The sequence below is a fragment of the Cetorhinus maximus genome, chromosome 5 (assembly GCF_964194155.1).
Source record: "Cetorhinus maximus chromosome 5, sCetMax3.hap1.1, whole genome shotgun sequence".
NCBI lineage: Eukaryota > Metazoa > Chordata > Chondrichthyes > Lamniformes > Cetorhinidae > Cetorhinus > Cetorhinus maximus.
This window is the reverse complement of record NC_135883.1, coordinates 130,597,899-130,621,551: the sequence shown is the minus strand read 5'-3', so window position 1 is coordinate 130,621,551 and position 23,653 is coordinate 130,597,899. Positions and strand designations below refer to the sequence as shown.

The 23,653-nt window shown below is 42.0% G+C and overlaps 1 protein-coding gene across 1 annotated transcript in view; it reads left to right on the top strand.

Annotated features, from left to right (window-relative positions):
• Positions 1-23,653, top strand: part of ascc3 (activating signal cointegrator 1 complex subunit 3) — a 634,438-nt gene that overhangs the window by 407,041 nt on the left and 203,744 nt on the right. The window contains exons 22-23 of the mRNA XM_078542487.1: positions 2,011-2,165; positions 19,335-19,433. Of these exons, the coding sequence (XP_078398613.1) occupies positions 2,011-2,165; positions 19,335-19,433 (254 nt within the window). The remainder of the gene's footprint in view (positions 1-2,010; positions 2,166-19,334; positions 19,434-23,653) is intronic.

Genomic DNA, 23,653 nt, shown 5'->3' with positions numbered 1-23,653 from the left:
TATTTGATTGACAACTCAGGCTCTCTGATCTCTGCTGTCATTTTCACAGTTTGTTTACACAAATCAAGCGGCTTCAAGGGTTTGTGGTTTTTGTTATTGATGCTTTAAAGAGTCCGGATGATCGACACTTTTCTTAGCTCACAGTGAAATTACTTTTTTTTTAACATGGAAGAAAGTTGAGAATAAATTGCTTTTTTAAAGCTTTTTTTAAAATCATATACCACTGTACACTATAGGGTTTTTTGGTTCTAGACAGTGTATGTGGGTCAATGGGCATGGAAGTGCCAAAACTCGGCATGGGGGGGCATGGGGAACCGTAGGGGTGTGTGGAAGGGCAGGCCTTGGCATAGGGGGCATGATGGGGCTTTGGGTGTGGGTGGAAGGGCAGAGCTTGGGGAGGCAGTGGCATGGTAGTATTACCACTGGACTAGTATTCCAGAGACCCAGAGTAAAGCTCTGGGGACCCGGGTTTGAATCCCACCATGGTAGATGGTGAAATTTGAATGCAGTAAAAATCTGGAATTAAAAATTCTGATATGACCACAAAACCATTGTCAATCGTTGTGAAAACCCACCTGGTTCACTAACGTTCTTTAGGGAAGGAAATCTGCTGTCCTCACCTGGTTTGGCCTGGCCTACATGTGACTCCAGACACACAGCAATGTAGCTGACTCTTACAACTCTGAACAAGGGCAATTAGAGATGGGCAATAAATGCTGGCCTAGCCAGTGAACCCCACATTCCATGAACAAATAAATTTTTTAAAAAATAAGGGGCCTGAGGAGGACCTTTTGAAATTACCTTTTAAAAGGTCACCTCATGCAGACTATGTTTCTCAACTTCTCTGAGGGGCCGTGAACTATGACTCTTTAAAAACCTGGTCTGACGCCATGAAGATGTGCAGGAGTAGGAGATGCCTGTCTCTGCAATGGAACTGGCCAGGTCAGGAGCGCTGGATGCGGGCCTCTGACAGGAAACAGTCCGCAGCCTTTAAAGGCATTCCCGAAAGTCAGGCAGCTCAGGAATGACGTCAGGAATCCCAGAATCTGGACCCACCCGCCATTTTTGAAGGGCTCCTGAGTCATCCCAATTCTGTGAAAATCCAGGCCAATACTTGAGCTAAGTCCTAACCAGTTTCGTACTCAGTGCCGCTATTTTCATGCTCATGGTAATCTTCATATTTAAAGATATTCACAGCGTGGGAAAATCAGTTTTTTGGCAGGTGTCTCTACCTCCAAAGCTTATGATGAGAGGAAAAAGACGGTCAAGGATAAAGGGCTCATTATTTTTTAAATTTAGAATAAGGTTAGAATAGGTTAAAAATTGCTATTTAAAATAAGAGTGAGAATGGGGAAAGGAGATCACAGAGCATGAAATACATTTTTATTATAGTTTATTCTTAATAGTGAGTACTAAATCTACTATAACTATGTTTGCTTCAGAGCCAAAGTGTGCAAGCTAAAAACTGAAATACCTGCTGGCAGTCTAGGGGTTACATGAACATGTGCCTAATATGATTTGAGAAATACCTAGAAGTTTCAAAACATGAAGTTTTAGTAGATACCAGATGCTTTTAACTTCATGAATGAGTTTATTTTTGTAGTGGCGTGAGTCTATTTGCCTGAGATTTTACAAGCAGTAGTTTGTTTATTTTTAATGGAAATACATTGAGGCTGGATTTATTTGTCTCCAATCCTCCAGCTAAGCAAATATTTTATGGTACAAGAATTTATTTGAAAATTTCAGAATAAGAGTTTTCTTGGGCAGGAGAAAGTTTTGTTTTTCTGTGTATGGAGGAGCTAAACTTACTATTTTTAAATATGACCAGGATAGGTTGCATTTGAAGAGCAGTTTGCTAAGTAATGTTAGAAGGTAGACCATAGGGAAATTTAATTTACAGTGGAAAGCTTCAGAGAGCCATTTCAGTTTGGCTATTTGCTAGTATAAACCTATCTATTGTTTCTTAAGATGTATGCATTTGTTTAACAAAATTTTATTTTTATTGTGTAGGCCACATGCTACATCATGTGAACATTGGGTTAAAGGTGAAGCAGTGCGTCCATGAAATTCCTTCCGTAGCTATGGAAGTGAGCATACAGCCTATCACACGCACTGTCCTTCGAGTCCGACTGACCATCACTCCAGACTTTAAATGGCATGATCAGGTAAAAAACAAAATCCAAAACGATGGGGAAATATGTAAAGAGTCACTTGGAGAAGCAATTCCTGCTTTCTTGCAATTTCCAAAAGATTTTATAACCGACAATTACAATTCACAGGTAGCGAGCTGCAGCATTGCATTCACTGAAAACAAAGGTTAAATTATCAAAGAGGAATTTGTTCAAGAAATGCTGCAAAAATTTTGAAGTACTATGACCCTTTTTAACCACACATTTTAATTTACTATTAAGGCAATAGTATGTAAAATAGAAACATCTGCTTTGAAATACTTTTATCTCTATTTCTTAATTATTAAAGTACTGATTACTAATTAAATGATGGCTTTCTTTAAGTGGGTCAGTGTGAGTTTTTGAAAGCTTAGTACCCTTGCAGGTTACTCATTCAGATGAGTTTAATTAATCACACAACTAGATGCAGCAAAAGTCAGGCATTCAGTCCCTGAATGAGAAGTCACTTTGTCTTGATAACAACAACTTGAATTTAGTACATATTCTACAACAAAATGTCCAAGGCACTTTGAAAATAGGGATCAGACTTAAGTAATTTGGAGAATCAAGAGGGGCGGACAAAGGTATCATTGAAGCGATAGATTTTAAGAAGGACTTTGAAGGGAGTAAGAGATATAGCAAGACAGAGTTAGAGCAGGTGCACAATGCTGAAATCTCCTCCACTGATGTAAAGGGAAGTGAGAAATCATTCGTAAACCAGAGTTTGAAGAAGAAAAATGAGGTCAGGGATATTCAGCTGGACAAGATGGTAATAGTCGAGTATAGAAGGATATGAGCTAACGATTTTGGGGTCAGGAAGCTGGGAATAGGGTTGCCAATTGAAATTAGCAAGGAATGGGGTGGTAGCTGTGAGATTATGCATGAGGATGATGGTGCCCTCTATGAATGTTTTTTAATGTAGGGTGGAATTTGCAAACGAGCTCAGTCTGTCCAACCTTTCCTCATAAGACAACCCACTCATTTTAGGTATCAATCCAGTAAACCTCCTCTGAACCACCTCCAATGGATTTACATCCTTCCTTTAATGAGACCAAAACTGCATGCAGTTTTCGAGGTGCGGTCTCACCAATGCCCTTTATAACTGAAGCATAACATCTTTACTTTTATGTTCAATCCCCCTCATAATAAAGGATAGCATTCCATTAGCCACCTTAGTTACTTGCCATACCTGCATATTAACTTTTTGTGGCTCATGTACTAGAGCACCTAGATCCCTCTGCACCTCAGAATTATGCAACCATTCTCCATTTGAGTAATACTCTGCTTTTTTGTTCTTCCTGCCAAAGTGAGCAACTTCACATTTTCCCACTTTGAACTCCATTTGCCAGATCTTTACCCATTCACTCAACCTATCTATATCCATCTGCAGCCTCCTCATGTCCTTTTCACAACATACTTTCCTACCTATCTTTGTGTCACGTGCAAATTTAGCTACCATGTCTTCACTCCCCTTTCAATGAGATCACCTCCCATTCTTGTAAGCTCCAGAGAGTATAGGTCCAATTGCTCAGCCTCTTATCATAGGTCAACTCTCTCATTCCAGGAACCAATTGAGGGAACCTTTGTTGTACTGCCTCAAATGCAAGTATATCCTTCCTTAGATATGGAGACCAAAATTGCACACAGTATTTCAGATATGGTCTCACAAAAGCCCCCTACAATTGTAGCAAGATTTCTTTATTCTTGCCCTCCAATGACCTTGCAATAAAGGCCAACATGCCATTTACTTCCTTAATTGCTTGCTCTACCTGCATGCTAACTTTCTGCATTCCTTGTACTAATATACCCAAGTTTCATGCCTTTTAAAAAGATATTCTGCTTTTCTAGCCTTACTACCAAATTGAATAACTTCACACTTCCCCACATTATAGTCCATCTGCTACTTTTGCTAGCTCACCTAGCCTGTCTATGCATATTTGCAACCTCTTTGTGTCCCCTTCACATCTTACATTCTCACCTAGTTTTGTATCATCTGAAAACTTGGATACATTACTCGGTCTCTTTGCCTAAGCCATTAATATAGATTAAAAATAATTGAGGCCCCAGCACGGACCCTTGCGGCACTCCACTAGTCACAGCTTGCCAGCTTGAAAATGTCCAGTTTATCCCTATTCTCTGTTCCATGTCCATTAACCAAATCTCTATCCATGCCAGTATGTTACTCCCAACTCCATGAACACTTATCTTGTAAATTAACCTTTTATGTGGCACCTTATCAAATGCCTTTGGAAACCCAAGCATTTTACATCTACTGCTCCTTCATCTACCTTACTAGTCACATCCTCAGATTTGTCAAACACGAATTCCCCTTTTATAAAACCCTGTTGACTGTCTGATTATTCTATGATTTTCTCCGTTCATTATTAAGACTTCCTTAAAAATAGATTCCAGCATTTACCTGACAACTGATGTCAGGCCCACTGGCCTATAGTTCCCTGTTTTCTCTCTCCTTCCTTTCTAGGAGATGTATAGAAATTTAAATAATTGCAAGTAGGTTGGATTCATATTTTTTCTTCAAGACTAAGAATATCAATATTCTGTAATATATATGTATATGTTTTTAATAGTTTCTGACATTAGAATTAAAACAAGTTTAAAATTTGAGCACTTCATTAAAATGCGTGCTTAATTTTTGTAAATGCAAAACTAAGGTTATTTCCTTTGAACTCATGCAGCAATTAAAACTGAAGCAATGCCTAATCATTAACTTTGTGATAGACCTTATGACACCCTGTAGATCAGTTATAGTGGTGCTATTCACACCTCAACAGAAACTGATGCAATTTAACTTTAAGTAATTTGCTTTTCCTCATGCCTTCATTTCAATACACTAAGCAGTTCAAAAAACAATTGAGATTTCAGAAATGGTACAAGGAATTAACTGTTAAGCTCATTGTTGACAACGCTGTCTGTGTTCCATGTGCTTGAATTTTAACCATATGCAAAGTAATAACATTTTGGACAAAATTCTATTGGATGTTCATCCAAAGTGTTCCTTTTGAAAGTCCTACAACTGTTTTATATTTTCAGTGTATGTTGCTTGCATGCTCAAAATGATGGCTGTTTTTATACTCTGGAACTTGAATTTTAGATCTAGTCCAAGCCCTAAGCATTAGATCATAATTTTTCCATTAAAGATTGCTGGGGGTGGAGACAAAAAAGTTGTCAAGTGAAATTAGTCTCCTGTTCAGTGGGGAGGGTGTGTGGGAGAGTGGTAGTGGTGGGTGGGAGGGGGAGAATCAGTGCAGCCAGCCAGCTCTCAGCATGCATTTGGCCATAGATTCACTGTGGTCCATACCACTTGCTTAATCCGGAGTACCTTATTGATTGAGTGCCTTGAAATATTTGTTATATGGGTAGTGTATAAACACACCATCAAAATAGTTCAAAGTGCTTTACACGACAAATGATGTTTTGGAGTGCAATGACTGTTTCTTTCCTTGGGAAATAAACATTTGTTATATAGCGCATGTGCATAGACAAGATATGAGTTGCAGAGAAATAACAGGAATATACTTAAATATTTTAGGACTTCACTGTTTCAATTTTAAGTTGAGGACTGTATTAAATGCACATTTTCGCAAAATGAGACTATGAGTCAGAGATGAGTGTTTAATGCTATTTCCTGAATCTTGACACAGGTTTGCTATTAATGAGACTTCAATTGAACAGCAGGTTGTTGTACAATTCACCTTTAAGTTTACTCTACCCCATAAAAGGCTATCACTTCTCCGATATATGCTTGTACTATACCAATAAGCATTATTACATTATTCTATAGCTGTATTCATGTGTCCTTTCTCCCAAAAATTACATGTTATTTCGTCCCCAGTCCCATCTTTGGGTATCCTGTACCTTTCAATGGATGCAGTTATATTGCCATGTTCAAAACAGTTTTAGGTGGATGTTCTTATGGAAGTGACAGTGTGACTTGACAATCAGATCTTTTGATCAAACTCCTAAGTGTACTAAAACAATGTAGGTTGTTTGCACCAGCTTGATTTTGTACTGAGTGCAATGTATCTGCAGGGCAGTGTGGAGCCATGTCTAAATGCTATCCAAACAGTCCATTGGACCTCAAAGGAACTTAATAAGTACTTTTAATCCTAGGAGAAATCAGAACTGTTGCCCACCTCTGCTAGTATTTAAAGTTAATTGCTGGTAAACAAGAATTCATGCTGAAAGCTCGCAATCGCAATGCAAGCCACATGAAGACCAAGTCAATAGTATTCAAATCTGTCCATAGAGCACCGTATTCCCCAGGTGTGAGATTGAGACCAGTAGTTTTAACATAACTACAAAATTGTACTGAAAGTTAGAGGGCTTCTAGGTGGATGCTGCTCTTGAGTTGACTCCTGACTTAATTTAAAAACATTTTTTTCCTTTTTTATGGAGAAGTATCTCACTCCTAGTTTCTGGCATCTCCTGGATTGCCTGAAATCATAGAGGATTGTAAAGTTGCTTCCTATGACAGAGTGTAATGTCAGAGCACTGAATTATCAATTGTGAACATTATCTGAGAATAGATGTGTGTTACTACACAAAATTGAAAAGTCGACAGCAATTTTAGGGTTAATTTTCCTGGTGCCCCTAATGTAAATGACTACTGGATCAACAAGGGACTGTGTTGTCATCTCTGATATATTTAGATTAAGGATATACATCATTAACCTTCTGACCTTCACTAGAAAGAAAGATTTACATATTGTGTGCATGTTGAAAGAAGCAGATGCAACTATACTGATGAGTTGAGTTTTTTAGTTACTGGAGTTAAAACAGGTCATCAAAAATATTATTGAAAAGGAAATGGTTGGCAAGAATTTCCAATTTGCAAGTCAGAAATTCCTGTATGTAAAAAAGAGTTAGTAAATAGCTATTCAAGTATACAACAATGGTTTGTATTTTTATATTCGTTCGTGGGATGTGGGTATCACTGGCTAGGCCAGCATTAAATGCCTATCCCCAACTGCCCTTGAGAAGGTGGTGATGAGCTGCTGCCTTGAACCATTGCAGTCCATGTGGTATAGGTTTACTCACAGTGCTGTTAGGAAGGGAGTTCCAGGATTTTGACCCAGCGACAGTGAAGAAATGGCGATATATTTCCAAGTCTGGATGGTGTGTGACTTGGAGAGGAACATCCAGGTGGTGGTGTTCCCATGCATCTGCTGCCGTTCTCCTTCTAGGTGGTAGTGGTCACAGGTTTGCAAGGTGCTGTCGAAGGAGACTTGGTGAATTCCTGCAGTGCATCTTGTAGATGATTCACAGTGCTGCCACTGTGTGTTGGTAGTGGAGGGACTGAATGTTTATTGTAGTGGATGGGGTGCCAATCAAGCAGGCCACTTTGTCCTGGATGGTGTCAAGCTTCTTGTAGTGTTGGAGCTGCACTCATCCAGGCAAGTGGAGAGTATTCCATCACACTCCTGATTTGTGCCTTGTAGTTGGTGGACAGGCTTTGGGGAGTCAGGAGATGAGATACTCTCTGCAGAATTCCCAGCCTCTGACCTGCTCTTGTACCCACAGTATTTCAAAGGCTGGTCCAGTTCAGTGTCTGGTCAATGATAACCCCCAGGATGTTGATACTGGGGGATTCAGCAATGGTAATGCCATTGAATGTCAAGAAGAAATAGTTAGATTCTCTCTTGTTGAAGATGGTCATTGTCTGGCACTTGTGTGGCACAAATGTTACTTGCCACTTTTCAGCTCAAGCCTAAATATTGTCCAGGTATTGCTGCATATGGGCACAGACTGCTTCAGTACCTGAGGAATCGCGAATGGTGCTGAACATTGTGCAATCATCAGCAAACATCCCCACTTCTCACCTTATGATGAAGGTCATTGATGAAACAACTGAAGGTGGTTGGGCCTAGAACACTACCCTGAGGAACACCTGCAGCGATGTCCCAGGACTGACGTGATTGACCCCTTTGTGCTTGGTATGACTCCAATCATAGGAGAGTTTTCCCCACGATTCCCATTGTCTTCAGTTTTGCTAGGGACCCTTGATGGCCACACTTGGTTAAATGCTGCCTTGATGTTGGGGCCCTCGCTCTGACCTCACCCCTTGAGTTTGGCTCTTTTGTCCATGTTTGGACCAAGACTGTAACGTGATCAGGAGCTGAGTGGCCCAGGCGAAACCCAAACTGAGTGTCAGTAAGCAGGTTATTGCAGAGTGAGTGCCACTTGATGGCACTGTCAACAAACTTTCCATGACTTTGCTGATGACCCAGATTAGCTGGTTTTAATCCAATTTAGACACACACATAGCCACATACTCCACTAGAACTCTATTTTTAAATAATTTCCAATAACATTATGGACATTAATATCTCTTCATGACACCTTCCACCACTTTACTGATGATCGAGAGTAGACGGATGGGGCTGTAATTGGCCAGGCTGCATTTGTCCTGTTTTTTGTAGATAGCATATACCTGCACAATTTTCAACATCCTCAGATAGTTGTCAGCGTGTAGCTGTACAGGAACAGCTTGGCTAGGGGCGTGGCAAGTTCTGGAACACAATTCTTCAGTACTTTTGCTGGAATGTAGTCAGGGCCCATAGCCTTTGCAGTATCCAGTGCCTTCAGCCGTTTCTTGATATCACGTGGAGTGAATCGAATTGGCTGAAGACTGGCATCTGTGACCTCAGGAAGGGCGGAGATAGATCGCCCACTTGGCCCTTCTTGCTGAAGATGCCTGCAAATGCTTCAGCCTTGTCTTTGGCCTCCCCCATCATTGAGGATGGGGATCTTTGTGTTTCTTTTTAATCTTTAGAACGGTCGACCTACACGGAGTTAGCGTATTTAGTGACTGCTTTCGTGCCTTCAGAGATGGTATACTTGACCAGTTCTCCTGGCATCATGAGGCAGACGGCGCTCTGGATTGGATGCTCCTCCTCCAGTGAGTTGTTTAATTTTCCACCACCATTCACGACTGGATGTGGCAGGACTTCAGATTACCATTAACAAAATTTTTAACAGCTTCAAAAACTTCACAATTAATTTATTATTTAAAGTGTTTAGCTTGGGTCATTAACTTCTCTCCACTTTGGCCCATGCAGCAAGCATTGCCTTCCAACAATTTGCTCAAGGGATAGCGTAACCATCTGTTCACAGAATCACAGAAGGTTTACGGCACAGAAAGAGGCCACTTGACCCATCATGCCTGCGCCAGCTGAGAAATGAGCCACCCAGCTTAATCCCGCTTTCCAGTATTTGGTCCGTAGCCCTGCAGGTTACGGCACTTGAGGTGCATATCCTGACACCTTTTAAATGAGTTGAGGATTTCTGCCTCTACCACCCTTTCAGACAGTGAGGACGAGACCTGTACTCCCCTCTGGGTGAAAATATTTTTCCTTATCTCCCCTCTAATCTTTCTACCAATCACTTTAAAGCTATGCCCCCTAGACACTGCTCTGCTCTATCCAAGCCCCTCACAATTTTGTACCTCTCAATCAAATCTCCTCTCAGCCTCCTCTGTTCCAAGGAAAACAACCCCAACCTATCCAATCTTTCCTCATAACTGCATTTTTCCAGTCCTGCAACATCCTTGTAAATCTCCTCTGTGCTCTTGCTAGTGTAATTACATTCTTTCTGGAATGAGGTGACCAGAACTGCACACTGTACTCAAGTTGTGGCCTAACTAATGATTTATACACATCCAGCATACCCTCCCTGCTCTTGTACTCTACACCTCAGCAAATGAAGGAAAGATTTCATTTGTCTTCTGAACCATCTTATCGTCCTGTCCTGCTAACTATAGGGACCTGTGGAAATTCACTTCAAGGTCCCTCACTTCCTCTAAACCTCTCAGTATTCTCCCATTAATTGTGTATTCCTTTGCCTTATTTGAACCTCCCCAAATGCATCACCTCACACATCTCCGAATTGAATTCCATTTGCCGCTTTCCTGACACCTGACCAGTCCATTGATATCTTCATCTGTTGATGGCTCTTTGGCTGCCACCTGACCTATGAGGATAAGGAGGCATTGGATTTGTCAGGTACTGGAAATTTTTTTTGGTGTTGCTTCTTTCCAGCCATGTTCCCACCTTGAATTCACCTCTGCCTGTAGGGTTTGGTGCTATGCTATGTATGTTCACTGCAAATAAAGGGCAGCATGGGGAGTGCTGAATTAGTATAAAGGTAAAGAAAGTTGTTTGGAGGGATGTGCAGTTGTGGAAATTTTATACCATATCTAGAAAGGAACTGGCAAAATCAAATTTCAGTTGCATTTTAGAGGTATGTTCAATCGAATGTACTGTGGAAGAACTCATAATATATAATTTTAGCGATTGTTATTCTTTGTTCAAAGAATCACCCGGAGACATGGAAAAGCAGAACTAGTTGTCAGGGATGATAAGGCTTAACATATGAGGAACGTTTGAGGACTCTGGGTCTATACTCGATGGAGTTTAGAAGGATGAGGGGGGATCTGATTGAAACTTACAGAATACTGAAAGGCCTGGATAGAGTGGACGTGGGGAAGATGTTTCCATTAGTAGGAGAGACTAGGACCCGAGGGCACAGCCTCAGAGTAAAGGGAAGACCTTTTAGAACAGAGATGAGGAGAAACTTCTTTAGCCAGAGAGTGGTGAATCTATGGAATTCATTGCCACAGAAGGCTGTGGAGGCCAGGTCATTGAGTGTATTTAAGACAGAGATAGATAGCTTCTTGATTGGTAAGGGGATCAAAGGTTACGGGGAGAAGGCGGGAGAATGGGGTTAAGAAACTTATCAGCCATGATTGAATGGCGGAGCAGACTCGATGGGCCGAATGGCCTAATTTCTGCTCCTATGTCTTATGTCTTATGGTCTTATAAAACAGGAGAAAGATTTGGAAATACAAGATCTAAAAATCGGTAAGAGAAATTATTTAAAAGCACAAAGAAATGGTTAAGTTTGATTTCTATCAAACTTGGCAGAATAGCCAAGATCAATCAAGCTACTTGGAAGGTTTAGAATTGCTTCATGCTTAAATAATAAAGAAGAGCTGAATTAGAAGAGCACATTGATATATTTGTGGGTGAGGAAGTGCAAGATATTTTGTGCTCTTTATGCTCTTTCAACTATCCAAGATTGACAGAATATTTATAAAACAGTGTGAGATCAATTTGAACAACATCTTGTAATCCTTTAAATCTGAATTTAAAACAATCGTTAGATTTGATCAGAAGAAATTAGCAGAAACTTCATCCATGGATGGTTCAGCAAAACCTTATACTATTTGGTTGAAGTCTGAAGCTATGCAAATTGTTGTAAGAATGTTCGAAAATGTCAAAGCTCATTAGTAATCTGAGAGCATACTGGAGAGCAGAACCGAGGCAATGAGCTGCTGCTTGTCACATCACTGTGAAGATGCTGGTCATATATGATTATGGTAGTCTAATGCGTATAGCACTGGATGAGCAAGCCAAAGATCATGAATTCACATCTCACCTTGACAGGCTATGAAATTGAATTCAATAAAAACATAATTTTGGATACAGGCAGAATGTTACAAAATCTGAAAGAGGGTGACAAAATGTGGATGAAAGATTCAAATACCAGAGGTATAATCCAATAAAGAACCTCAGCGCATCAGTCACATGCTACCCAAACACCAGGTGCATCTGTACGGGGAAACAGATATTGGCCAGAATTTTGTCAGGCTAACTATCTCACCCACCTGTCGGAGAATGGTCAGCAAACTCCAGTCAGCTCCATGGGGGAAGCCCAAAAGAATCAAGTGCCCTTCAGGCACTTAATTGGCCACTGTCGAGCCTTCCGTGGCATAGTGACACAAAGCCTGTGCTACGATTAAGTGGGCCCAACCACCGTGATTCCCGCTGCAATGGGCTGCATAAAACCATCTTCGCCATAGAGAATGAAAAAGAGACACCTTGCTTGGTCTGCACCAGTTCATACTTATCACCTTTCAATAGTTGATTTTAGGCTGGTTGTGAAAATTATTTGTATTCGGATACACTTTTTGATATCAATGTTCATAATTCGAACCACCACAAAATTGCCTGTTTTCACTACTCTGCAGCACAAACACTCCAAAATCATTTTTTTAATTCTTTCATGGGACATATGCATTGCTGGCAAGGCTAACATTTGTTGCCCATCTCTAAATGATCTTGACAAGGTGACGGTGAACTGCTTTCTTGATCCACTGCAGTCCATGTGGTATAGGTTTATTCACAGTGCTCATAGGAAGGGAGTTGCAGGTTTTGTCCCAATGATAGTGAAAGAACGACGATGAAGTTCCAAGTCAGGATGGGGGCGTGGCTTGGAGGGGAACATGCAGATGATGGGGTTCCCATGTGTCTGCTGCCCTTGTCTGTCTAGCTGGCAGATGCTGTGGGTTTGGAAGGTGCTTCCATAGAATCATAGTATCATAGAATGGTTAAAGCACAGAAAGAGCCCATTTGGCCCACCGTGCCAGTGCCTGGCTCTCTGAGTGAACAATTGAACAGCGCCACTCCCCTGCCTCTTCTCGGTAGCCCTGCATTTTTTTTCTTTTCAGATAATGATCCAGTTCCCTCTTGAAAGCCTCAATTGACCCTGCCTTCACCAAATTTCCAGGCATTGCACTGCAGATCTTTACCACTTACTGCATGAAAAAGTCTTTCCTCATGTTGCTATTGCCTCTTTAGCCAGTTACCTAAAATCTGTGTCCTCTGGTTCTTGATCCTTCCACCAATGGGAACAGTTCCTCCCTATCTACTCTGTCCAGACCCCTCATGATTTTGAATACCTCATAAAACCTCCTTTCAACCTTAATTTTATTTTCCAAGGAGAACAGATGCAACTTCTTCAATCTTTCTACTTACCTAAATGTCCCCATCCTTGGAACCATTCTTGTGAACCTTTTCCGCACCCTCTCACATGCCTTCACATCCTTCCAAACGTTTGGCACCCAGAACTGGACACAGCATTCCAGTTGAGGCCAAACCAACCTGTTTTATACAGGTTTAACATAACTTCCTTGCTTTTGTATGCTATTCTCATTATTGATAAAGCCTAGGATGCCATATGTTTTATGAACCACACTCACAACATTGTCCTGCCACCTTCAATGATTTATGCACAAAGGAACATAGGAAATAGGGGCAGGAGTTGGTCCATTCAGCCCATTTTTCACGCTTAAGGCCCGCCCAGTGTGAAACATGTGATGCAGCTCTCAGAGATGCCTGTGCGGGAGGGGAGGAGGGCTAGAGAAGTACTCAAAGGGCTGAAATCCTTGAAAGCTGATAAGTCACCAGAGCCAGATGGATTGTTTCCGAGGCTGCTGAATGAAATCAGGGAGGAGATAGCAGATGCTCTGAGGATGATTTTTCAATTTTCACTAGATACAGGGGCGGTACCAGAGGACTGGAGAAATGCAAATGTAGTTCCATTGTTTAAACAGGGAACAAAGGAAATGCTAGACAATTATAGGCCGGTTAGCCTTACATCGGTGGTGATCAAATTAGTAGAATCAATCCTGAGAGATAGGATTAACTGTCATGTGGGAAGGCATGGACTAGTCAGGGATGGTTAGCATGGATTTGTTAAAGGAAGGTCTTGCCTCACAAATTTGATTGAATTCTTTGAGGAAGTGACAAGAAGGGTTGATGAAGGTAGTGCAGTGGATGTTGTGTACATGGATTTTAGCAAGGCATTTGACAAGGTCCCACGTGGCAGATTGATCAGGAAAGTAAAAGCCCATGGGATTCAGGGTAATGTGGCAAACTGGATAAAAGGTTGGCTTTGTAACAGGAAACAAAGGGTAATGGTTGATGGATGCCCTTGGATGGAATGGAAAGTTGTCTCAAGTGGTGTTCCACAGGGCTCGGTGTTGGGACCCTTGCTGTTTGTGTTATATATTAATGATTTGGACGTGAACGTGGGGGACACAATTGGGAAATTTGCAGATGACACAAAGATTGGCCGAATAGTGGATAGTGTGGAGGATAGCCATAATCTCCAAAACGATATAGATGGGTTGGTGGAGTGGGCGGTAAAGTGGCAGATGGATTTTAACATAGAGAAGTGTGAGGTCATACATTTAGGGAGGTCAAACAGTTACAGGGATTACACAATAAATGGCAATATACTAAGAGGGGTAGATGAAGTGAGAGATCGTGGCGTACAAGTACACAGGTCCCTGAAGACAGCAGTTCAAGTAGACAAGGTTGTAAAGAAGGCATATGGAATGCTCTCCTTCATTGGCAGAGGTATACAATATAAAAGTAAGGATATAATGTTGGAATTGTATAAAACACTGGTGAGGCCACAACTGGAGTATTGTGTGCAGTTCTGGTCACCACATTACAGGAAGGATGTAATAGCTCTGGAGAGAGTGCAGAGGAGGTTTACAAGGATGTTGCCAGGGTTAGAAAAGTGTAGCTACGAGGAGAGCTTGGATAGGTTGGGGTTATTTTCCTTAGAACAAAGAAGGCTGAGAGGTCACTTGATTGAGGTGTACAAAATTATGAGTGGAATAGATAGAGTGGACAGGATAAAGTTGTTTCCTTTGGTGGAGAATTCTAGAACCAGGGGACATAGATTCAAGATATGTGGCAGAAGGTGTAGGGGGGACATGAGGAAGAACTTTTTTACGCAGAGGGTAGTGGGTGTCTGGAATTCGCTGCCCAAGTTGATGGTAGAGGCAGAAACTCTCAACTCTTTTAAAAAGTACCTGGATCTGCACCTTAAGTGCTGTAAGCTGCAGGGCTATGGGCCGGGTGCTGGAAGGTGGGATTAAACAGGGCACCTGGGTGTCCTTGGGCTGGCATGAACAAGATGGGCTGAATGGCCTCCTTCTGTGCTATAACTTTTTTATGGTACTATGTTTTTACAAGTGAGAGAGGTTAGTTAAACAGCATATGTTTCTCCCAGTTGTTACAGTCTGTCTTTTTGGTTGCTCTCGGCTCTTGTTCGGGCCTGGCAACCAATGAGGGTTCCTGTTGTCGTGGCAGTTTCTCACCCTCATCCAAACAGGAGAGAGAGGGAGTGTGAGAGAGAGAGAGAGGGCAGCAGCGGCAGCAGCAGCAGCAACTTCCCCTTTAAACCTCCTGACTGTCATTTGTACAACAGCAACCAGTAACAGAACAACAAGCAGCGACTTCTTAAACATGCAACTCCTCTGACCCAATGCCACCCCAAGCCAGAGTGGGGAGAAGAGAGCACTTGTTAAAGAGAGAGAGAGAGGCTTTAAAAGGGCTATGGGAACATAACCCCCACGAACGGCAGAACTTTACTGTATATAAAAAGGATGAAAGTCGCCAGAGTAAGCGTGGGTCCCTCAGAAGCTAAGACCAGGGCAATAGGGAGAAAAGAAGTGACAGAGACATTAAACAAACACTTTGTGTTACTCTTCACAGTAGATGACACAAAAATCATATCGGAAAAAGTAGAAACCAAGGGCCTAATGAGAGGAACTTAAAATAATTAATTAGCAATGAAAAAATACTGATGAAATTATTGGGACTGAAAACCGCAAATCCCCTGGACCAGATTGCCCAGGGTCTTAAAAATGGAGGCTGCGGAGACAGTGGATGCGGCAGTTGTGATCTTCAAAATTCTTTAGTTTCAGGAACTGTCTCAGAGGGTAGCAAATGTAACATTGCTATTCAAGAAAGAAGGGAGAGAGAAAACAGGGAGCTAATGGCCATTTAACCTGACATAAGTCATCAAGAAAGTGCTGGAACCCATTATTAAGGAAGTGGTAACAGGATACTAAGAAAAGTATAATATGATTAGGCATTGTCAACATAGTTTTCAGAAAGGGAATTTGTTTTGACAAGTCTGTTCGAATTTTTTCAGGACATTAATTATTACAAAGCAATTCTTTTTTTTAGACCAAGCTGCAACATTTCATTATGGAATACTTTTGTATACTTTTTCACAAAGGAAGTGGCTCACCATCATCTCTGAAGGACAATTAAGGATGGATAATAAGTGCTGGCTCAGCCAGCAACACACACATCCTGTGAAAGAATAAAAAAAACTAAGTAAAAGCCTCACTACACAGTGACAGCCAGTGTGTGGCGTACTCTGACTGCTTTCACTTATCATCTTCTCGTTAGATCTCCTGCCCCCTACCATTACAACATTACATCAGAGTTTAGGTAACTTTTCAAAATCGTATCTGCTAAACATCTTTGCACTGTATTACACTATTTTACCACTTTATTTATCTGTTCTCTGAGTTGTCACAACGGCATAAAGGACTTCACAGGTTAGTTTAACATTGGTGGAGGAGGAGCTTTTTATCTAATTATCAGCTACTTGGAGAAGTGTGGATTAATAAAGGAGAGCCAGCATGGATTTTGTTAAGGGCAAATCATGATTGACTTAACTTGATTGAGTATTTTACCAGGATAACAGAGAGTGAATGAGGGCTGTGTATATGAACTTCCAAAAGACATTTAATAAAATACCATGTCATAAGCTTGTTAGTAAAATTGAAGCCCACGAATAAACAGGGTAGTAGCAGCATAGCAAAGATGTCTAAGGGATAGAAAACAATGTTGTGGTGAATGGTTGTTTTTTGGATGTCTGGTGATGGACAGTGGTGTTCCCCAGAGTTGAACACTGGAGCCACTGCTTTTTGACATAGGTTAATGATGTTGACTTGGAGGTGCAAGGCACAATTATGAAATTTATAGATGGCCTGAAACTTGGAAGTGTAGTAAACAATGAGAAAGATAGTAATAGGACTTCAGGAGGACATAGAGAGCTTGATGGCATAGCTGGGAACGTGGCAGATGAAATTCAACACCAAAAAGCATGAGGTGATGCAATTTGGTGGGGAGAATTAGGAGAGACAATGCCAACAAAATGGCACAATTTTAAAGTGGGTGCAAGAGCAGAGATATTTTGTGATGTCTGTAAGCAACTCTTTGAAGGATGACTCTTTTAAGATAGAGGAAAGTTGGTGCCCCTTCCACATCCACTAGAAAGCCTAGTTACTATAGCTGTGGGAATTTTTTTGCCATTTCTATACCACAGTGGGTCCCACCAGGAACATCAGCACGAAGGTGGTTATGGCTAAAGCGACTGGCCAAGAAAGTGGGTAGTAACTATGTCTCTCTAGGACTCGCTATCGCCCCATTACACATCCAGCTGTGAGGGAGATATGGCTGAAATACCTCGCATCGTCTGTGGCATGCTACGTCTGCTCAACCCAGACTGGATGTTGGACAAGCTGTCTTATAATTTAGTATCAGTGGAGGAGTTGAGACTGCTGATGGTGAGGTAGAGCTGTGTGTCATCAGCATACATGCAAAAAGTGATGCTGTGTTTCTGGATAATATCACCAAGGGGCATCATGTAAATGAGAAATAGGAGGGGAGGCCAAGGACAGACCCTTGGGGAAGACACTAGAGGTAACAGTGCAAGATGAATTCATTGCCACAGAAGGCTGTGGAGGCCAGGTCATTGAGTGTATTTAAGACGGAGATAGATAGGTTCTTGATTGGTAAGGGGATCAAAGGTTACAGGGAGAAGGTGGGAGAATGGGGTTGAGAAACTTATCAGCCATGATTGAATGGTGGAGCAGACTCGATGGGCCCAATGGCCTAATTTCTGCTCTTATGTCTTATGGTTTTATGAGCCAGAGGTTGCTTCATCCATTTTGGTAATGTGTGGTTGTTGAGAGCTAGTTACTGGATCTGTGGTCATCTTGGCTGTTCTAGACCACAGTGAGTCGAGCCTAAACTGGCAAATGGTCCCAAAGGGTCGATCATCACATGTTGGCATTTGATGTGGTGATCTTCAGAATTCAACTGGCCGAGAATAGCCATTAAGCCTAAAGTCTGCCAACCATTTATCAAAATTAGGAAGGTTTCACCTCCGCATAGGGGCAGAAAGTGATTTTCCGCTTGCACAGACCTTCACGATGCTGCCTGGTGGCCAAGGGACAAGTGACCTCAACCTTTTCGAACAGTTAAGAGGAAAGTCAATTACCATCTATCAAGAGCCCAGCATCCCATAAGGACAGTACGACGGACAGAAGCTGGAGTTCCTTCCTGATCCTGGAGACTGTTCTGCAGAGGATTTATTGGTAATGAGGACAAGGAGTAGGTTCACAGGAACCTATAGACTTTTCCTTTATGATTTCCGTTTATCCAACCCCCAAAGGGTTGAGTAAGGACTTACGAAGGTTGCCTGCTCCCAGGTGTGCAAGTAGGGTTTAATACATTACTTTGATGTTGTGTCTGTTCTTTTTGTTTTTCGAGTGCTGTTGTATGTTTAACTAATAAAATGTCACTGTCATATGATGATATTAGGGTAAGCATCTCTGGACATTCGAGAAACTATCCTAAACCAGTTCCATTCTTTGTGGTGTGAATTCCTTGCTTGACTGATACCATGGAACTGATGGCCGTATCATACAAGATCATGCCCTGGTCCTCCGCCTACCCCCTGCCTTGCTGTGGTCAATCCTGGAGGTAGTTTTGAACATCACTGAGCAACATAAAAACTCAAATTGGACACCTCCGAGTGTAGTAAAATTGCCAGGACAAGTTGAGAAAGCTGTTTATGAAAAAAGCATATGTAGCCCTTGATTCAGAGTCATAGAATACAAAAAAATATGAACAAAGGAAATAGGAGCAGAAGTAGGCCATTTGGCCCCTCAAGCCTGCTCCTCTATTCAATTAAATCATGGCTGATCTGCTTGTGCTTTGAATTCCACATTCCCTTAAGGCAGGAAGTAATCCCAAATCTTTATAAAACAATAGTTCAGCAACAGCTGGAATTAGATAGAACAAATAAAGAGCAACTGTGTCCAGTGGCTGAAGGGTAAATGACCAGAGGACACAGATTTAAGGTGATTGCAAAAGAACTGGGGAGACATGAGGGAAAGTTTTTTTTTACACAAAGAGTGGTTAGGATTAGGATTTGGATTACACTGACTGATACTGCCAATAGTAGCTTTCGAGAGGGAGTTGGATAAATACTTAAAGGAGAAAGAATTGCAGAGATATGGGGATAGAGCCAGGGAGTTAGACTAAATGGGTTGCTTTTTGAAAGAGTTGGGGAAGACTTGATGGCCAGATGGCCGCTTTCTGTGCTGTGCTATTCTATGTTTCTATGACACTGGCTTAATTTTCTTAAAACTGCTTTAAATAGTTTTGCAGCCCCGGAGTTAATTGATAGCATTTATTCCAACAGACTCACGGATCTGTAGGTGAACCTTGGTGGATTTGGGTGGAAGATTCTGTGAATGACCACATATATCACTCAGAATATTTCCTCCTCCAAAAGAAGCAGGTAAGATGTAACCACATAGCTAATACAGTCATGACATTTTCCCCACTACCACCAAGCCTGTGGTCTGTGGCTGCTACCACAGTGAAGCAGAATTGATATATTACTGAATTCACTGAGAATGTTTCCTACAGGAAGCACATTTTTGATTACCATATCAGGGAGACAATTGAAAGTTGTTTTACTTGCACTACACAGACAATATATACTTATGAATGTCTAAAAGCTGGTGACCATGATTTTAAGACAAATATAAATATGTATGCTCATTCATGCCTGCTACCATCTGCAATTTGCCATTGCCCCTTACAGCAATATTTAATCAGCGTTGATTAGCCCTTTAGAACTTTTCGAAAAAGGGTAATGTTGAAGTAATCTTGCGGATTTATGTTTTATTTTCCATCCTTAAGTTTGGTCAGCCCTTTTCTGATAGGATTGAATGAGAAAAGTGGATTCTAGATGTCAGGGTAACATTGTTACTTTTTCTGCCTGATCCTATCTGTTTTGATAAAAGAGTCTTCTTAAGTAAAAATGCTGCAAATAGGGTATACAAAAGGTGATCTCAAGGCAACAATAGTGATGAAAAGGAAAATAACAGTTAAATTCGCAGCTGGTAATTTTTCCTGGATGCCTTAGGTGCTAAGCAGCCTCTGAGGTGTCCCACGATGGAATGTTAAGCTGCAACGGTTCACCACGAGACTACCATGTTGATAAAGAAGTTGAAGTACAAAGTAGGAATAGCCTCCTGGAGGATCATAAACAGGTTGATAATTAAAATGCCTGCTAGCTCATTAAGGACTTTGGACATTCTATATTACAGACTTTACATAAATACAAGTGGTTGTTATTGTATAGCCTTTTGGCGTGTAATGCTTAAGTTAACATCCTCTCCTAACAGCGACCAGCTGAACAGGAATAAAAGAAGTCATCACTGAGGATTACAGGTGTAATTTCAATCCATGCTCAGCTTTTACTTTTCGCTTGCCGCTGGACAGTGTTTGAGGGGGACTTTTGATGCACATCGGGAGTCTTTCTGGGACACTTTGTCAAAATTCCACCAACACTCATTAACAGTTTTCCTGGAAATTCTGTCAGCACTTCACCTGAAAAAAGAATGAATGCTGTGCCACTCTATCTTATTGGAAACCTTGTTGGAGTCATTAGGAAAAAGATAGAGCTGGGCATCTTGCTAGCAGTACTCCTTGTTCTGCGTTAGAAATGGGAGGAGGAGCTGAGGCCAAACAAAACAAGCACCAGCTGCTGGAGGAGAGACCGAGAGAGGGGAAGGAAAGGAGGACTCTCAGCAGGAGGCCTTATCCATCTAGAGTATTTAGAAAGCATTACTCCTACATTCATAACCCGAGACCAGCGCATGAGGAAGGTGTGCTTCACCAAGGAGATTGTCATAGAGACCTATGACCTCGCAGAAGGAAGACTCAAACATCACAGAACGGCCATGATTACATTGTTTGTGGCAGTGAAGGTCACAGTAGTAATTAATTTTTATGCTACTGGAACCTTCCCACTATCACAGGTGGTATCAGTCACATATCATTTTCTGTGCATTAAGGAGGTCACTGAAAATCTATATTCTCTGAAGAATTACTATATATTCTTCCAATTGTCAGATGCGACCAATGACAGAGAGCTTTAGGTTTCAATAGGATTGTGGGATTCCCTGTGGTCCAGGGATCCATTGACGGCACACAAGTCACCATGCAAACTCTCATTTAGACTTGGAGATGTCCAGGAACAGGCAGTGGTCCATTCCCTCAGTATGCAGCTTGTGTGTGACCACCAGCAGTGCATCATGCAGGTGAATGCCTGCGTTCTATGGAGTTGCCAGATTCATTTATCATGAAATGGTCATCCATGCCACAGATCCTCGAGCCCCAACACAATAGGCATAACTTGCTATTATTGCTGAGAAAAAGAGACAAGTCTAAGCTTTTCATCTTGCTCTCATCAGGACACTCGCAAGAATACCAACATAAGGGGGGAAAACAACAATTTATACTATATGTGACGAGTGCTGATTGGTTGGCAAGTGGCATTGCCATGGAAAATGAACCACTGATGGTGACTCACGGTTAACTTCCAAACGTTGTTTGAAATTTAAACAGGCAGCTTGACCCTGATTGGTCAAGGCATTGCACTGAGGAATGAGTCAGCGAATGGCTATCACTTATTTTGTTTAGCTGAAACAGGCGAAATGTATGCACATGTTCTTTCTGTCTGCAGAGAACAGGGCCCTGTGTATTAATATATGTAGCTTCCAGTACACGCAAATGCGCCACATTGCGAACCCAACTGACAATCTTAAATTGGTTGTCAGTGTAATTCTTAGCACACTGAGGATTGTTTAGCAAATGTTGCCCAGTCACGAATCACATCTAATGTTGGACACTTTGTTTTGAGTTTTGCAAGCACGGACTGGTTGGGTGCCATCTGTATGTGCTATTAGGTGACAAGGGATACACTTGGATCCAATGGCCCTCTGATGCAAAGAAAACCCCTTGAGAAACCCCAGACAACAGCTGAGCATTCATACGAGTCACTCATCCGCCAAGAATATCATTGAGCAGATCATTGGGTTCTCAAGCAGAGGTTTTGATGCCTTGACTGGTTAGGAGGCCTCTAGAATCGTGGTAATTTGCTGCAAACTCCACAATGTAGCTATCATAAGAGACCAGCCATTACAACCAGCAATTGTGCCAGTGGGTCAGGCTCAGGACTCACAAGAAGAAGAGAAAGAGCAGAGGACCAGAGTAGCAACAGAGGGTTCCAGTTAGACAGCCTGCACCTGTGAGGCATGTGCACTGCCACTTAATTGAAGAATGCTTTTGAGAGACATCCTCCAGACTCTAGAGCATTATTTTACCTTTCATGACTGAAGATCCATGAGGAAGTGCACCACTGCACTCATTCTTTTCAATTCCCTCCTCATGATAGCCCTGCCTTTGTCTGCACCTCAGCATGGGCTCGAGCAGTCTGGGCCACTTAGCTAACAGGCAATTTTAAAAGCAGTGGTGGAGAGACAGAGGAATGCTGTTGTTCAGAGCGAGGCCAGCAGGTTCCTGCTCCATGATCCCTATTGTACGACCTCAGGACCTCTGTTTTGCCAGCCCAGTGATCTGTTGAAGGATAAATCTCTGGACATCAAAATCCCCTTCTATTGAGGAGCCCAGAGCAACCATGACAGCTGACTGAGCTTCCATTGTAACCCTTTGTTGTTTCTTGGAAGTTGCAATAACTATAGCAGAAGCTGCAACCTCAGCCATCAAACTAAGGGTCCACAGACTGCAGGGTGGAATTGGCCAGCGTCATCATGCAGCTATGGATCGATATCAAGACGGCTCCTTCATCCCTCCAGCTATAACCTGTAAGCTTTCAGGCAGGCTCTCCATTGCACCAGCATTTTGTTTGTCAACCCATAATCTTTCTTCTGAAGCTTAGCCCTGTGAAATCCTCATCTAACTCCATTATAGCAGAACTGGTCTGTGATCTTGCCTTTTGGCAGGGTGACACCTCTGGTCTCCCACTTGATGAAGCTGCTGCCCATTAGTATCTGGTGTGTTCCACTGTGAAGATCCGTCTTCTAGCCTAACCTCCAAGTTAGATATGGTGCAGGTCTTTAAGCTGGTGCCTGCAACACCGGTAGCCATTGACACTCTGTCTTCTTCCTCACTCTCCTCATGTTCCTCTGGAGGTGAGGCGGCACTTATTCCTCTTATACTTCCTCTGGTGGGGGTGTGGGTGTGATTGTGGTTGCAGGTGTGTTGGATCTTGCTCCTGGGATCCAGCAGACATAAAGCTAGAAGGGTTAGTGTACAATGCATGTGCTGGCCATGAGAGAATTTGTGTTGCGAGACCATATGGAACTTGAATGAGAATTAGTTTGGGAGATTGACCATCAGAAATAGTTGTGGATCTGTAAGAAAGCGGGAGTGGCCAACACCTCTAAGCGAGATGCCCCCTGCTCTGCCTCTGACCACGACACTGCCACTCCCCTCCCAACCGATCATGGCAGTACTACCTGCTCAAGGGAAGTGATCCTCATGCATGAGTGTTTCCCTATCTCTCCCCCACCCCCGCTAAGGTCTTGCTGTCGCCACATGGAATGTGTATTCTTTTTCTGGAAGGGAAAAACTGATTATCATGAATAAGTGTATTGACAGGTGGATTTGTCTGTGTGTGAGAGTGACATGTTTGAAGAGCTGTGA